At 38.3% G+C, this 15,899-nt stretch overlaps 3 protein-coding genes across 3 annotated transcripts; 2 read left to right on the top strand and 1 right to left on the bottom strand.

Moving 5' to 3' along the window:
• Positions 1-63: 63 nt before the first annotated feature.
• On the top strand, positions 64-2,676 carry LOC128378495 (serine/threonine-protein kinase 19-like). The gene is made up of 7 exons (XM_053338041.1): positions 64-173; positions 696-791; positions 886-1,028; positions 1,125-1,360; positions 1,626-1,723; positions 1,837-1,984; positions 2,135-2,676. Exons 2-7 carry the CDS (start codon positions 698-700, stop codon positions 2,178-2,180), a joined length of 765 nt encoding a protein of 254 aa, XP_053194016.1. The 5' UTR covers positions 64-173; positions 696-697; the 3' UTR covers positions 2,181-2,676.
• Positions 2,677-3,234: 558 nt separating this feature from the next.
• On the bottom strand, positions 3,235-9,227 carry LOC128378498 (ras-related C3 botulinum toxin substrate 1-like). Its single transcript, XM_053338044.1, has 6 exons — positions 8,896-9,227; positions 7,531-7,602; positions 6,906-7,023; positions 6,624-6,686; positions 5,080-5,239; positions 3,235-4,975 (listed from the first exon to the last, which is right to left on the bottom strand). The coding sequence occupies exons 1-6, from the start codon at positions 8,928-8,930 to the stop codon at positions 4,845-4,847; spliced, it is 579 nt and encodes a 192-aa protein (XP_053194019.1). The 5' UTR covers positions 8,931-9,227; the 3' UTR covers positions 3,235-4,844.
• Positions 9,228-13,343: 4,116 nt separating this feature from the next.
• On the top strand, positions 13,344-15,627 carry LOC128378501 (small integral membrane protein 10-like protein 2A). The gene is made up of 2 exons (XM_053338048.1): positions 13,344-13,689; positions 14,728-15,627. The coding sequence occupies exons 1-2, from the start codon at positions 13,510-13,512 to the stop codon at positions 14,746-14,748; spliced, it is 201 nt and encodes a 66-aa protein (XP_053194023.1). The 5' UTR covers positions 13,344-13,509; the 3' UTR covers positions 14,749-15,627.
• The last annotated feature ends 272 nt before the right edge of the window (positions 15,628-15,899 follow it).

The raw sequence follows: 15,899 nt of genomic DNA, 5'->3' as shown, positions 1-15,899 counted from the left end.
CAGAGGGAGGCGGTAGAGCGACACCATTACGCTCCGAAGAAGAAGAAGTAGAAGAAGAAGAGACTGCTTTTTAAAGTCTGCTGGAGCCGTTGAAGTTGTGGACAGTGTGTGGTGTGTTGAATGAGACCAAAGCAATGCGAATAGTAGTATTTCTGTCATTAGTAGCTATCCAGGTAAGGCTTTTAACTGATTTAACATGTCAGATATATATTGGTGTCTTCATTGTTCAGACCCAGTGACACGTAGCTAGTAGCATTAGCTCAATTTACTCTTAGTTTAAAAGGGGAACACATATCCACATAACACCGCTCAGGTCGAGTGTGTTTAAACCATAGACTGTATAAGGTTTAAACTGGAGACGTCTGGGCAAATTGTGTGTCCTGTCAAAATTATGGATCTATTAAGGATAAATTAAAGCCCAAATTTGAAGGCAGCCTGCGTTTTCCGTAAAGGTATAATTTGCGAGTGTTTAAGAGGAGTTGGGTTTCTGCTGGGGATACAAATAGAAAACAGCAAGTCAGCAACAGTCAGCTAAACTACTTTGTGCGTTTACATAGCAAGAGGGCGTGATCCATTATATAACAGTAACTTTTCTGATTGGCTACTGAATTAACCTCATATTAGTGTTTGTGGATATTTCAGTTGTTGTCAGGTCACAGGGTTCGTCATTTCTTTGCCATGCATTTCTCCACCAGGTATGAACAGGAAACGGGCTCTGATTTCAGACACTTTCAAAGTGAAGAAAAGAAGAAATGGCACTCACAAGTTTGGAGTTGTCAATGAGGATGAAGGTAGCTGTAGCTGCTCACTTCATAGCTTATTACAGTTTTGTTAAAAAATCTCAATGTAGGTTATAAAATTCACATTGCATCCTTTACTTTAAAGGACCAACTGACATCAGATCCACGTTGGCGTACATCATGACACTGTTCCCCCGAAAAGTCTTCAATGACACTTTGCCTCAACTTGTGCTCAAACACCAACTGTACAGCATACACAATGACAAAACTATGGTGGACAAGGAGGTGGTAAGAAGCATTTTTTGTGGCACAAGACATTTTAATTTAACCATTTCCTTTGATCTGAATGTGAAAACAATCTTTACTCTTCCTTATGGTTCACAGAATAAACTGCGTGAACAAGGAGAACTGCTCATGTTCCAGCTTGGGTTTGATGCAGAAGCTTTCGGGCTGGTTTTCGCCTCAGACTACAAGGCCAAAGTGTTGGCAGGAGAGGAGGGCAGACAGACACGAGGGACAGTAGAGAAGTTCTTGGAGAAAGTGTTGTCGCCTTGTACAGATCTGAGCTTCAGCAAAGACAAGATGATCAGAGAGTTCCTCTTCACAGACTCTGAGATAACGTATGGGAGAAAAAAAACCCTCATCATTTTTCTTTTTTGTCTTGCTCTGTGAAATAGTATCGCAATAACTGGAGTTTACTTCCAAAATCCATTGTTTGAAAGATTCAACTCCCACAGTGGACTTTAAGTTGAACCTTTTCAGGGTTTTTAGTTTCTTGTTTCAAGCTCTTCTATACATTTGCAGCATGTGTTAATACTTTTGTGTGAGACCTCAGACTTATCATTTTTGAAGGATCAGCACTTCCTTTTATTTTCTGACCACTAGGCAGCTGGTGAAGTCGGGGGTCTTGACTGTGAGGGACGCGGGTAGCTGGTGGCTCTCCATTCCAAACTCTGGCAAATTCACCAAGTACTTTATACAAGGTGGGGTTTAAGAGTCTCATCTAGATGTCTCTCGTTTCCCTGGGTCATTGACAGTGTCTTGCTAATGAAATGCATTGTTTGTTTCTGACCATCTCTCTGCGTTCTCCTCTTAGGTCGTAAAGCTGTGCTCGGCATGGTGAAGAAATCCAAATATAGTGAAGTCTTAAAGGCAGAGCTGGAGGAGCGACGAACAACCTCACAAGTGAAATTCCACATGAAATACCATATTCATGACATTATTGGTGCAGAGCTGGTAGAAAGGTAAAACAAAAATACATGGATGTCTTAAAAAAATACTTAATTTTTTTTTTTTTTTTTTTTTTTTTAATCTTTGGTCATTGGAAAACTGGTTATATACATGAATGTGTTGCAAAACTTAGTTTACTGAATTATGTGTTGTTTTCTTTCCAGTATACCTACAACTTCAGGGACAATGTTACGATTTGTGGATTCCTGAACTACTGCAGGATGACTGACGTCTGGTTGAGGACTGACTATAAAAAAATGCCTTAGATACACAAAAATAGTGTCAAAGTGTTCGTATGAAGACTGAGAAAATTTTAATTTAAGGTTTCAGGTTTTGTTTCTGGCCTTATGTATTATAAAAACCTTGTAGGTTGATAAATTGTCAATTATGTTGAAATGACTGTCTGATGATTTTTCTTGCAAAATGATTTGAAATGGTTTTGGGTTTGTTTTTTTGCCCTCATATGTGGGCAGTATGATTATAGTTGATACAATGATCCTAACTGTGTGATGTGTGAACTTTGGCTTTCTGTTGCTAACTGTATTGCCAGATTTGGCTGACAGATACTCAAATACCTCCGGAACTGTTATTTTTTTGTGTAGTTGGGTGAATCAAAATCCAATTACAATAATGAAAAATGAAGTGTTTTAGCTAATGTTACATTCAATGTAAGAAGTCCACACTTGTATTAAAATGTGTGACTTTACTGAGCTTACATTCTATAGCTGATGCAATAATTATTTAAAAAGCTTAGCTGTAATCAACCTCTGTAATATCAATGTTGCCATTACACACATTTTTTTACTGGCAAAAAGATAGTGCCTCATTTGTTTTTTTGATGATATTGGTGGAGTGCACCGTTTAACACATTAGTTTAAATTCTGTCAATCATTAATGTTGTAGACATCACTTAACTGGTCCTGTTGAAACACCATCCAGTTGAGACATCTGTGCCCCAACAATGAACCCTCCTAAATCTTTCCCTCTTCATACAAAATCAGCATACATGATTGGATGTTAATTACTTAACTGTACCATGCAGTGCATCTATGTGGAAGCATCTGCATTCCTTACCCATTTATTTAGCTTTTTCATTTCATTGTCCTGTGCATTTCATAGGATGGTCTGAGTCAAGTATTTACTGTCAGACAAAATAAGTTAGTCAGTCGTATTTTCTCATTTTTAGTGCTAATGTTAAAACTGTTGCATCCAGGTGGTAACTGAAGTTGTGTTGTGTTGACAGAGAGGCAGAACAGAGTTTCAGTTTTATTGGAATTTATTGGCTTTTTCAAAAAGTGACAATAGCTTTTTTCCATAAAACTAAAGAGTCACAACATTGGCTTGAATTAAAGCACAGCTTGATGTCTGAATACAATACAGATGAGCAACATGTACTTAACCCCTGATCTAGTAGTTCAAATACATTTTGTAAATAGGCAAAAAATATAACTGTAGCAATTCTAATCTTAGTTTTCAGTATATGTTGCACATACATGCTATCAGCATTAATTACAAAAAGCTAGGCTTGTAGGGAGATTAAGGTAGCGTTAACTGTAGAGGTAATAAACAAAGGATATTCATAGTGTTAGTTTAACAATACAGTGAGTGAAGTGTAACTTCTGTGAAGAAAGATACAAAATGGTCAATCACATGATTATAACAAAAAGATAAGTACACTGTATACTACACCATAACCGACAGTAGCTTTGTTACTGTTATTAGCAGGCATAAATGCTCTTTTTAGTGATAGTGACATTGCTTAGCCAGTAGTGATGCTATTTAAAAAAAATCAAATGTGCTGCACAAAAGGTTTCTGATAAATGCCCACAGAGCATTAAAGGTGCTCTTGTTCCCCGCCACCAAAACACCTACACAGTTCTAATCTGATATCTAATAAAGTTGTCAGCTTTGCACTCTTGGGCTATACAGTTGAGACACTTCTAGGGAAATGCGGTAAAAGAAAAAAAAAACAAAACAAAAAAAAACAACCATAAACCTGACAGGTCCAGTGGGAGCCAAACACATAAAATACTGGATCGTTTTGATTTTTCGGGGATTAATAGCACTGTTGGTGTCAGCAGACCTGTTCCCGGTCTGAATTTTCAGTATATCTCAGGCGTCACTCAATCCATGAGAATGAATTTACATAAATCACGTGCTAGGATTGAAAAAACTAACTACTGATAAGAGATTATGATACATGAACAGTTATTTGAGGCAAAAAAAAAAGAACTTCACAGATGGTTACTTCAAGTTCCTTGTTTGACAGTGCGATGACACGTGACTGCACTCGCAAAAATGGAATTTAATAAGATGCCATCGATCATGGAGCTGAACAAACAGCAGCACACAACAGCGAATGGTCAACTGTAGTTTTGAAGGTGTAGTGTGTTTGAGACAATAGAACAAAGGTTTTCTTATCGACTAAAATACAGTGGGTCTGCAGAATGTATTTGGCAATATTTCTTCCACTCGAGACAAACAACCGAGACTGTAAACAAAAAAGGAGGACAACCAGTGGAAGAACAAATTGAAAACATTCCACGGTCCATTTTTACATAAAAAAAAAAAAAAATCCAATCCATGTTTAGAAGGCCTCAAGAATTTCGTAATTTCATAGTCTTGTCTAGACAGTATACGATGTTAAGAAAAAAAAACTAGGGTCTATAATCTTCCAACTCCTTCTCCTAAATCTGACCCTATGTCAAATTCTTCATGGAAATGGTTGGTATAACTGCTGTAGCTACACGTATGGAAGGAAAGAATCTGAAGTACATTGTTATCGTGTGTATACTGGTGTGTTTCTCCTGTGTCTTTAGCCACCCTAACCACTAGCGGTCATGTTCCCCTGTAACCGTTCCAGTGGAGGAAGTCTTAGAGGAGACTACACTTCTTCCCCTTCTTCTTCACGGGTGGAGGGCAGAGGACGGCCCGGATGGCCTCGTCGAACACAGTTTTAAGGCCACGTTGAGTCAGGGCTGAGCACTCTAGGTACTTCACGGAGCCTGTGGGAGTAGTACAGAGAGAGATTTAGGATTATACGTTTTTTAAATGTTCCTGAAATAATTGTGACATCTTCTCTGTCAGAGAAAACTCAGGTAAGTGTTACCAATCTCTTTGGCCATCGCCAGGCCTTGGGGATAGGTGATCGGAGAGAGTTTCTTCTCCTTCAGCTTCTCCATAGTGTCCTTGTCATCTCTCAGATCCAACTTGGTGCCCACAAGGATGATGGGAGTGTTGGGACAATGGTGTCTCACCTCAGGGTACCACTGCACAGAGAATATGACAGTGAGGAGATGGGGATAACTTTCCAAACTTGTGTGTGTTATCTTGAACATTTTATAAAAAATTGTAATAATAATAAATAATAATAAAAAATCTATGATTAATTTAGCTACTAAAAAGCAGCTATGGGGACGGGTTAGGGTTAGGATGCTGTTGGGGCACATGGGGAAATATGCTTAAAGCAGATATGACATTCAACCAAGTAAAGGATGTACAGTATGATGACACAACTAGAATAATAAATAAAAAGTATAGATGTAATATGAAGACCAAAATCTCAAAATAAATGACTAAAAGTAAGTTTGGGAATTCATATATATTCCTTATCGGATATGGCCAGCATTTACAGCATTAGCGAGTCTAGACTGAGCATAGAAAAATGAGTCACTGCAATTTATCTTCCATTTGTCTCATGGTGAACAAACAATTAAGAAGAAGAAATGCACTTAAGAGTCTGGCTGTTTCTGTCGCCATAGTAACAGACAAAAACCAGATAATCTAACTGCGCACATAAGGCTTCAAGTAAGATAACTATGTTTCAGAAGCTTTATCTAAAGTGTTACATTTATTATTTATTGGGAGCTAATGTGCAGTGTGCAGACTCAGCTGGACTGGTAGGAGTTGCATTAACCGTCATCCTCTAATTGAGTGTATAAAGATTTTATATGCAAGTTGTCTGTTACCCTGTGCTTCTGTGATGGATAAGACGGTAAACGCTGGCCGAGGGCAAATTATTGCCAGGAAGGAAAACAAGTCTGTGCAATTAACAGTAAAATAGGAATGGAATTTATCAGGGTTAACTTTATTTCTGAACTCAGAGCAAAATCAGTTTTAAACCCTGTCTGGACTTCTTATATATTGGACATAAGTACCATGGGAAGCGAAATAAACTGAGCTCTAAACATGTCACTCTGTGCTAACTTTATTATCAACACACTGCTGTCATTATTTGTTTCTCTATTTACAATCTGAGCATTTTTGGAGCCAGTTAGCTTTGCAGTGAAACTGGATTAGCATTGTAGCACCAGATACCCTAATTTATGTCCAAAGATGTCCACTCATCTCGCTTCATGACACAGAATCTCTCAAGCCAATAATGTGACTAATTAAAACATTACATTATTTGACATGGACAAAAACAAGCTTCAAATTTAAGTAACAAGGGTTAAAGAATTACATAACTGATGACTTCACTTGGATTTTCAGCAGAAACCAATAATATGAGTGAAAATGAGTCTGGGTCACCCCTGACGAAAAACTAAAGACATCCAAGTTGTGCTCATCAAAATCAAATTGCATCTTATCACATCCTAAAGCACTCACTCTATCACTCTTTTTTAAAACCATGCAGTCACTGCATTCACTCACCTTGGCACGGACGTTTTCAAACGAGGCCGGACTCACAAGCGAAAAGCAGATGAGAAACACATCCTGGTAAGAAAAAGAAACAATGCAATCACACCACCTTTAACAATCACTTCCTTGAGTAGTGTAAAAAATATCTCGACTTCCTTATTTCATTCAGCACACCCTAACTCTCCAAATGGATTATGTAAGGACACCAATAAGATCAAAATTCACTACTGCATGTCACACAATCACAACAGGTGTCATTTAATACAGCATTGTGTGACTGTTCTTTTATTGTACCGTCTGTGGGTAGGAAAGTGGGCGGAGTCTGTCGTAGTCTTCCTGTCCTGCCGTATCCCAAAGGCCCAGATTCACTGGCTTCCCATCCACCATAACATTGGCGGAGTAGTTGTCGAACCTGATGGAAGTGGTAAAATCAAAATGAGCTAAAGGCCTCATTTAAAGTAAACCCTGACGTCAAACCTGGTAGGCAATTAACACAACAACACACAAGTCTAAAAGTGTAAAACTAGTTCTTAATTATCTGTTGGGCTGCTTTGCCTCAAAGGCTGAAAATTACTCATCACAATCTGGCTCTGCTGGACCAAAGCCTTGCAATACCACAGTGATAAAATCTACATAGTCACCACAGCTGGTCTAGGATCAGATATGGAGCAAGCTTTCCTCTAAACTGCCCGCATTATCTAGTTTCCTGGCTGTTTTGCAAGCTTAGTCACAGTCCACAGCAGTGATTCGTAATCTGTTCTGCAAGCAAACCAAATTTATATCTCGAAAAGCGAGGAATAAGATGTCACCTTCATCTATGCTTTGAGTGAAGGACTGAAATCAGCATGGAGACAGGTAATGAATGGCTTGAGTCATGCATTAAAAAAATTCAGGCAGGGTAACAGCCTTAGATACTCACACTGTGGGGATGTACTCTCCTGGAAAGGCATTGGTGGTGTAGCTGATGAGCAGGCAGGTCTTACCCACAGCTCTGGAGGGGTGAAGAAGAGGAAAAAATACTTTTAAGTATTAACAATCCGACCCCCAAAAGACATTTTTTCCTTTTTCACTACTGGGTCTCGATCTTAACCAGCATTCACCTTAGTAGGTAAACACCAAGTGTGCAACTAACCATCATTCTCATTATAATTTAATCTGTGGTTTTCTATATTAAATGTCAAGATAGTAAAACATGTCAATAAAGATGTACATATTCTGACTCAGTGTTTTTTGTGATCAAAGTCACAAAAACTCAAAGTTATTTAGTTTACTATTGTACAATAATTCCACACCAACAAACATTTATGAAGCTCTAACCAAAGGTTGGTTCCTCATAAAATGACAATAAATGATTACCAGGATTGCCTCCTAGTTTAAATCCCAACACTGTTTAAATGAACTACAGTCCTCCCTTACTTTGAACTGGCTTCACAAAATCTGAAAACAAAACTGCAAGATCACTATAAAGGAGGTGAATTAACCAAATCAGATGCTTTCAATGACTTCAACTACTACGTGACCTAATTTTGTGTATAAATCGTATTTCCTGTAATGATTTCCTTGATCGAAAACGAAAATAAAGTAGACATAGACATTGGCCCATCAATGACTCTGCTGCTGCGGCATCCACCACACCCAGAACAAGAAGTTATGAGTGTGTTTAACCTCCCACATATCATTACGCATCTGAACCACTGCCGGAGCTCATTGTTTAATCTTCTGTCAAAGGTTAGCCATTGCACACCGAGCATTTCTGATTTAATTTTTAACTTTTTCAGATGCTGAAAACATGCCGCATGAGTAACACAACACTTCATTACTCACTGCAGCTAAATACTACTGCACTAAATGACACAAACAAGCAGCTTAAACCCCACCAATTACTCAACTGGAGAGCAACTATTGCCAAATTTAAGTTTAAACTCAGGTTTTTCAGGGATAGGTGAGCTGCACGGTGATGTCTGACTCACCCAACACTGAGGAAAACAATCATTCATACGAGCTGTTTTGATAGCGTTATCACAGCGAAAGTCACTGTATATAAGCAAATAATTCGCGTTATATAAAAACTATTGTAGTTATTTAATTATACCCATGTGACATAAACAGGTAGTTAAAGTTGAAACTTGTTAGCTAACTTTACCCGTTTTGGGGAAAATCTGAAGTAAAATGCTGGTTATGTTCACACCGTATTTAGCAGATGTTATACTTGGTCATTTGGGCGTCAAGTTAAACACTAAATGTGAGTCACAAACTAGTAGTCAGCTGGATTAAGTTGACTCACCCGTCCCCGACAACGACACACTTTATGGCCTGCATTGCGCCGCAGCTAGAGGAATGCTAAGTTAGCCCGGGAGCCAGCTAACGTTAGCGGTAACTCTTTTCCTTTGTCCGGGGTCTGTCGGGGGAGAAATGTCCCAAAACAGCGTCTCTCAATCGGCCTTCGACGGTACAGCGGAGCTCCTAAGATGTGGAACAGCTAGTCGGGGAAACTTACAGAAACTTATCGAGCACTTTTTACACAAGTTTACACTGAAATTCCCCTCGCTACATTCCCATGCTTTCGTCGGGCTGATCGGGAAGCTATGAAGCAAAACAGCGGCCACCACCCCTGAGGAAGAGAAAAAATGAAGCTAGTCACCACCACCACCAGGTGGTGCATCCGGTGCACTAGGTGGGTTGATACGCCCACCGACACTTTGACGTCTTCAAGGCGTAGACAGAAATTACGCTGTTTTATTTAAATCATGGGATGTAATAAGACAAAATGCATCGGGTTAGCAGTTTTAAAAGTAGATTTTAACCCGGTTAGTTAAAAGCAATCCCGAGTAAGACGGACTATTTAGAGTGAGACACCGGTTGAGGACATGACGTGCATTGGAAAGGGTTTTACTGCCCTGAACACTGCCCTGCAGGCGGTGTATTGCCCCCAATACACAAATAAGGGGCTTTAAATATGCCTTCCAGACCCAGGTTGGGAAGGTTAGTTTAGAAATGTAATAGGTTACAGATTACTAGTTATCCTATTTAAAATGTAATAAGTAATGTAACTATTTCAATTACTTAATCAAATTAATGTAACTTATTACATGTCATTACGTTTTGATTACTTTTCTAATTTTCTAACAAATGTTTTCAATTGTTAAGGTAAGTCTACCCATTAAGCCCACCAAAATCTAAGTTCAGGTGTTTTTCATGGATACTGACATGATTTATAAAGGAGATAATTTCCTATAAAGCAAGATTTATCTCTCATTTGAAAATGTATTCATGTAGATTTTGGAATATAAAATAAAGATATATATATATCTTTATTTTATATTCCAAAATCTACATGATTTGTATATATATATATATATATATATATATATATATATATATATATATATATATATATATATATGTATTTTTATTTATTTATTATTATTATTATTATTATTATTATTATTATTATTATTATTATTATTATTTTATCTTAGTTGGTTGTTTATGTGTATATGTATATATGCCTATATAATATGTGCATATACCAGTTTGTGTTTTTTTGTTGTTTTTTTTTCTCTTCTCTTCTCTTCTCTTCTCTTCTCTTCTCTTCTCTTCTCTTCCACATTTTGTATGTTTATACTTTTCCTTAAAATAAAATAAAACATTTGATCATAAAAAAACAAATGGTGCCATGACCTGGATGGCAACAGACCTTCCACGGAGACTCCTTTTCCAGAGCACGCCAGTAACATGATAACCAAATATCAGAGGTAAAGGTCCTTTTGAAAACCTAATTATTGTTGCTGTGTATTGTTGGAGGTCTTTGAATTGGAGTGCCAAAGAAGGGGGACCATGATCCGAATTTTAAGTAAGTTTGCTGTGTGGTTGTGAAAGGTTAAGGATGGTTGCTAAGATGTATAGGAATGCTTGAACTTCATAACCTAGGACTTGGTCCTCGTTGTGAGATTGCCTGTTTCTTCCTAGCCTGAGAATCTGACTTGCTCTTCTACAGGACGCTCTTCTTGAGTAAATCAACTTATCATTAGTGAAGAAGTTGTTGCCAGTAAGGCATAATTCCTAGGATAGGGCCATAGGTTGGTCCCTAGTGTTGAGAACACTGTGAGATAGTCCATAGTCTGTGATAAAAACAACACTTAAAAATTGTAACAAAAAATAACATTGAAGGAACAACATTTATGATAAATAAGAGAAAAATGTAGTAAAGAAACTTGTGATAAAGAAATGTCACAAATATGAAAAAAGACAATGCAGTTAAACTAACAGAGTTAAACTAATGCAACAAAAACTAAAAGAACAAATACACAACGCAGAGTTGAACTAGCACAACAGAACTAAAGTAGTGTGACTAACAGAGTTAAATTACTGCGAAAATTAAAATGCACCAGAAAAAACAGCAACAAACAACAAAACTTTGCTGGATAAGCCTTCCGGAAGCACAAAAACAAACAGGAATAGTAAATCAAACGATTTAATCTTATATTATTGGGGTTTTGTTAATATTTGTCACTTAATGTGGGCGGAGCTTCCAGAAGAGGATGCAGTGGCAGAAGAGGACACAGTAACAGAGGAGTACTCAAAAGAGACCACAAGTCTGTTTCTATTGTGGTGAGCCAAATTACTGAAGGATAATCCAAAATGTACCCTGCCTACAGCACCTCCATTGAGTAGACAACTGGGAAGCACAACCAATGGAGCTGCCATGACCCTGACCAAATTGAATCACAAGTTAATTTAGCCCAGGCTCCACTAATTAAGTTGGCAAAAACAAATGAAGTACCTAATTTAGTGGTAAATGTAAATGGGAAATCATCATAGTTCTTGGCAGAAAGTGTAAGAGCTGTGGAGGTTGAAGGCATTCCCATATGTCTACCTGTATCTGAGCCTACTATCTATAGGACCTTTCACTGAAAGCGTGTCAAGTTTCAAAACCTCTCACTCCTTTCTTTTGTCAGACACCACACCTGTAAATTTACCAGGATAAGATTTATGTAGACTAAACTATACCATCTACTGCCCACCAGATGGCGTCCTTTTTAGAAACTAACCCACATAACACAACAGCTGTGCTAGCATCTTTATAGATCACAACCAAGCAAAGACTGAATAAAAAGGAAAGGTCCATGATAGAAAAGTGTCCAGTGTCCCCCATTAGTAGGGACTTCTTCCTCTAATGATGTTGGTTTGATTAAAAATTGAGAAGCCAGTGCAGACATTACTAAAACAGAATGCCTCCCTGCCAAGGAATTTAATAGTATCATCCTTTTCAGGAAAAGAGAGAAGGTATTCATCTTGTATGCCAAACATAAAATACTTTGACAAGATAACCTCAAGGGTACAGTGAAATCACCTACAATCTTTTTCTTGTGCCTTACACAATGATTTCAAAGATATTTAATTTCCAAGAGGTTCCACGTTGATACGATATGTAGATAATTTCCTTTTAGCTTATCCTTCTCCCTCTGCTTCTGCTTGTGAGGTTGACACTGTTGTCTTTCTCAAGGTTTTGTCTGTAAAGGGTCACTAAACAAACTCAGTTGTATCAGAATGTGGTCCAGTATCTGGAAGACACAGTATTTAGCTGTACACGGATCCTTTCTCCAAGATATATCTAAATCCTCAGTCTGTACTCAAGGCTGTACTTGGTCACATAAAGCTGATGAGCTATTTAACAAGATGAAGCAGACACTGTTGTCTCCTGTAACAAGGTTTCCTGACCATAATCAATCCTTTACACCCTTCCTACATGAGAAATATGGATTTTCACAATCTGTTCTCGCTCAGAATAATAACATTTCTTACAGATTTGTTGCTTATTTTTTTCTCCAGACTAGTTGCAGTAGAGAGAGGGCTTCCACCTTGCCTAAAAAAACAAAAAACTGTTGCTGCAGCTATATTTGCAATTAATAAATCTGTTGTTATTGTCCTAGATTCCCACTCACAGTCATGGTTCCACATGATGCACTCACCCTTATCACCAGAGAGGCACACAAACGTGTAAAAGGGACCAGAGACCAAATTGTACCACACATTACACTCAAAAGATTCTCTGTTCACAATCTTACTATAGCTACTATCTACAGAAGATGATGGTGAACCCCATAACTGCATGGATATCATCTCATGTCCATCTCAGCCTCATCCTAACTTTTCAGAAACTCCTGTCTACAACTCTGATCTTGTTTCCACCACTGATGGCTCTGCTTTTATAGAAAATGGAGTGCCGCACGCAGGGTATGCAATTTGTGATAACTGTTCAATTATTAAAAGCACTGCCCTGTCAACCTCAAGCGCTGTCCAAGTAGCTGAGTCATACACACTGATGAGACCTTGCCACCTAGCAAAAGGTAAAACTGTTACAGACTCCAGGTATGGACAACAAAACATTGTAAACTGAGTCACTGTCTCAGACCCACTCTGTCTCAATAAGGACATGAGTCATTTTTCTTCAACACTATTCATCAACATTTGCATAAGTAACTTTAATGTAATCAAACATTTTTCTCAGCATCTGTAACAGATTAAAGTTACATTTATTGTGTCATTAAATTAATAGTTCCTAGTTACTCCCCTAACACTGCTTATACACTATTTGATCTGTTCATTAAGACATCTGCCTGAGAGTCTGAACTCGGGGCGAATACTAACACGTCACATCCGTGTGTCACCGCGTTATTGGTCCCCCCGATGACCACAACACCATAACAGGGCTAAGTGGAAGAGCAGCCGTCGGGGTGGAGCAGTTTTGCCAACACAAGCAGCCAGACGCATCCAGCCGATGTAAAAAAAATGGAGATCGGTGTCAGCCAGCGATAGAAGCATGACCTGTCAAACATCACTCAGCACTATCTGACACCGTCTCCTTAGACACTGCTGAGGGCAGACTTCGCCTTTAATGGCGGGTTTGTCTTATTTAGTGCTCCGATTTTCGGGCTCCGCTGGTCGGACTTACGGAGTGTTTTCCAAAGGCTTGACGAGGACTTTGTTGATATTTTTTGATCTCGCATGGCGGTTGCGAATCAGATTCCCCTATATCTACCTTGTGGCGTCGATGATGTTTAATGTCAGATTACAGGTAACTATTCACATGATGATCTCTCTGTGAAGTCTCCTGGTTTATGTTACCTCGCCGTAAAGCCAGCAGCTGATGGGGAAGGCCCTGCTCTTAACTCGATTTACACTCAGTTATCAGATTATTTGTTACACCTTGTTCAAACGGACGCAGTCTTAACACTTAAACACTAGCCCTACAGTAAATACTGCTGTTGTGTAGCTACAGTGTGCAGTGTTTGTTTTAAAGAGGTGTTTATTCAACTTTATGGTCATTTTTATGGAGGTTGTAGTTTGTGGTGCTAGTGTATTGTGATGCTTGTATACAGAGATAGAAGAAATAGTTTGTATGTTTACTAGCAAAATAACGTAAAAGATCAATTAATTAGCAATTATACACCTGATTTAAGTTGATTAATGACAGTTCTGCTTATTTCAGAGCTTCCACTTTTTTGACATTTGACATTTCAGCTGTTGTCAGTTTTAGTTTAATCAGATTTAGCTATTTAAACTAGACACTTGGATTATTTCCTCTGCTTTACATACCCACTGATACTTAGTTCAAATGTATGCAGTGTAAATGATCTGCAGTGCTTTAATTTAAATTTTGATTGCTTATATTATTTACAATATAACAGACAGTTCAACTACTTTCAGCACTTAGTCATGTGATTATTTTTTCACTACTTTCATTTACTCCTTAGCGACCAGTTTTCATTTTTTGTCCACTCAAAAATAATGATCAAAGTTGTTGCCAGTTAATTTTTTAATGGTTTTACTTAAAATAAGCAACACAATTCAGCAGCTCCACACACACCACAGCCATAAAACTGACAGCTGAGTGTATGTGTGTACCAAAGCTCCAGATGTGACCTCAGATATCTTTTTTTGTACCGACCAACCTAAAGATATTCAGTTTAACTCTCATAGAAATCTAAAGAAACTATAAAATCTTCACATTTAACAAGATAGAACAGTAGATAGTGTTTTTTCCATCTTGAAGAATGAGTCAAAATGATTATTACTTTGGATGTTTCCTGACAGCCTCCTCATCTGTTCACAGGTCCACATTGAAATCCACTGACTCTCCGATGCCTGCGTTTGGACCTAAATTCTAACTGTGAGCACTGCCATGTTTACACACTCCAAGAAAACGGGCTGACAACCGTGCGGCGTTGTGGAGGACGAAGATACTCATTCTGCAAACTGGTGTGACAATGCGACAAAGTGACACATCCAGCTGTTGCAGTCAGCTTTTGTCACACGAGTCCAGTGCCTTTGCAGGAGAAGGACAGCGGCAATGCCAGCGAAAAATGAGCCGCAGCAACATGTGAGCAGGCGAAGGGAAAAGATGCCTTGGAGTCCCTTTTTCTAATTTGCTGCCTGAGATTCTGGAGCCGCTTGCCCTATCCACGAAGATTGTGTTGGAGGAGCGGTGGATATTTGATGATTGTTGCTGTGGAACTTTTTTTTTTTTTTCTTTTTTTTTTGTCTGATATGTATGTTTATTAGCCTCCCAGTGTAAACATCTCACAGGAAGAAAGTGGATTCAGTTTAATTTAAAAAAGTAAATATCTAACACCGCATGATACAACCAAGCATGTTTTTCATCCACTGTGGCTCAGACAACTTAATAGATTTTGGGGTACGTTGTGTAACAGGTACATGGTCTTTCAACAGTACAGCTACCTCTCTGCAACTGTTTTACTGGAAATGTGTAGTCTGTCGGTAATGCAGTGTCGAGGGGACTCACTGCATGTCCACTTTGTGTTCGTACACGCACACATGGCACACACACACACACACACACGTCGTCACACTCACTGTTGTGTTTCTCCATATCAGTGGCACTGGAAAGGTGATGTTAGTGGAAAAAATGTTACATGGAAAAATAACTTTTTGTAGCTATGTTCGTCTCAAGTTTTTATGTCTGTGGTCAATGTGTGTGTGTATGTGAGGGGGTTTTTGAAGGATGATTGAGTTTGGGGAGTAATAAATTGATGACATCAACCTTCTCACCATTTTCTGTCTACAAGGAACACTTATTTTTCCCTTTTGATTTTAATGGCATGGTTTTCAGCAGGGTTTTGAAGTACCATGACACTGAAATACTCTCCTCTGGTGAATTATTCAGCAATGAGAAGATTTTAATTATCTGGTTGTTTTTTTCATTATAGAAATTAAATTTAAAAAGACAAAAACACACTAGAAAAAACATTAAACCTGTTGCAAAGT

This window comes from Scomber japonicus, chromosome 18 (genome assembly GCF_027409825.1).
Source record: "Scomber japonicus isolate fScoJap1 chromosome 18, fScoJap1.pri, whole genome shotgun sequence".
In the NCBI taxonomy this organism is placed as follows: Eukaryota; Metazoa; Chordata; class Actinopteri; order Scombriformes; family Scombridae; genus Scomber; species Scomber japonicus.
The sequence above is the reverse complement of the archived record's forward strand: the minus strand, read 5'-3'. Positions and strand labels throughout refer to the sequence as shown.

Coding starts and splice junctions, on each gene's coding strand:
- LOC128378495 (XM_053338041.1), top strand. CDS start 698: ATGAACAGGAAACGGGCTCTGATTTCAGACACTTTCAAAGTGAAGAAA. Junction 1,029..1,124: donor CTATGGTGGACAAGGAGGTG/GTAAGAAGCATT, acceptor TATGGTTCACAG/AATAAACTGCGTGAACAAGG. Junction 1,361..1,625: donor TTCACAGACTCTGAGATAAC/GTATGGGAGAAA, acceptor TCTGACCACTAG/GCAGCTGGTGAAGTCGGGGG.
- LOC128378498 (XM_053338044.1), bottom strand. CDS start 8,930: ATGCAGGCCATAAAGTGTGTCGTTGTCGGGGACGG. Junction 7,603..8,895: donor TGTGTCGTTGTCGGGGACGG/GTGAGTCAACTT, acceptor TCACCCCTCCAG/AGCTGTGGGTAAGACCTGCC. Junction 4,976..5,079: donor GGCGATGGCCAAAGAGATTG/GTAACACTTACC, acceptor CTACTCCCACAG/GCTCCGTGAAGTACCTAGAG.
- LOC128378501 (XM_053338048.1), top strand. CDS start 13,510: ATGGCGGGTTTGTCTTATTTAGTGCTCCGATTTTCGGGCTCCGCTGGT. Junction 13,690..14,727: donor TGTTTAATGTCAGATTACAG/GTAACTATTCAC, acceptor ATCTGTTCACAG/GTCCACATTGAAATCCACTG.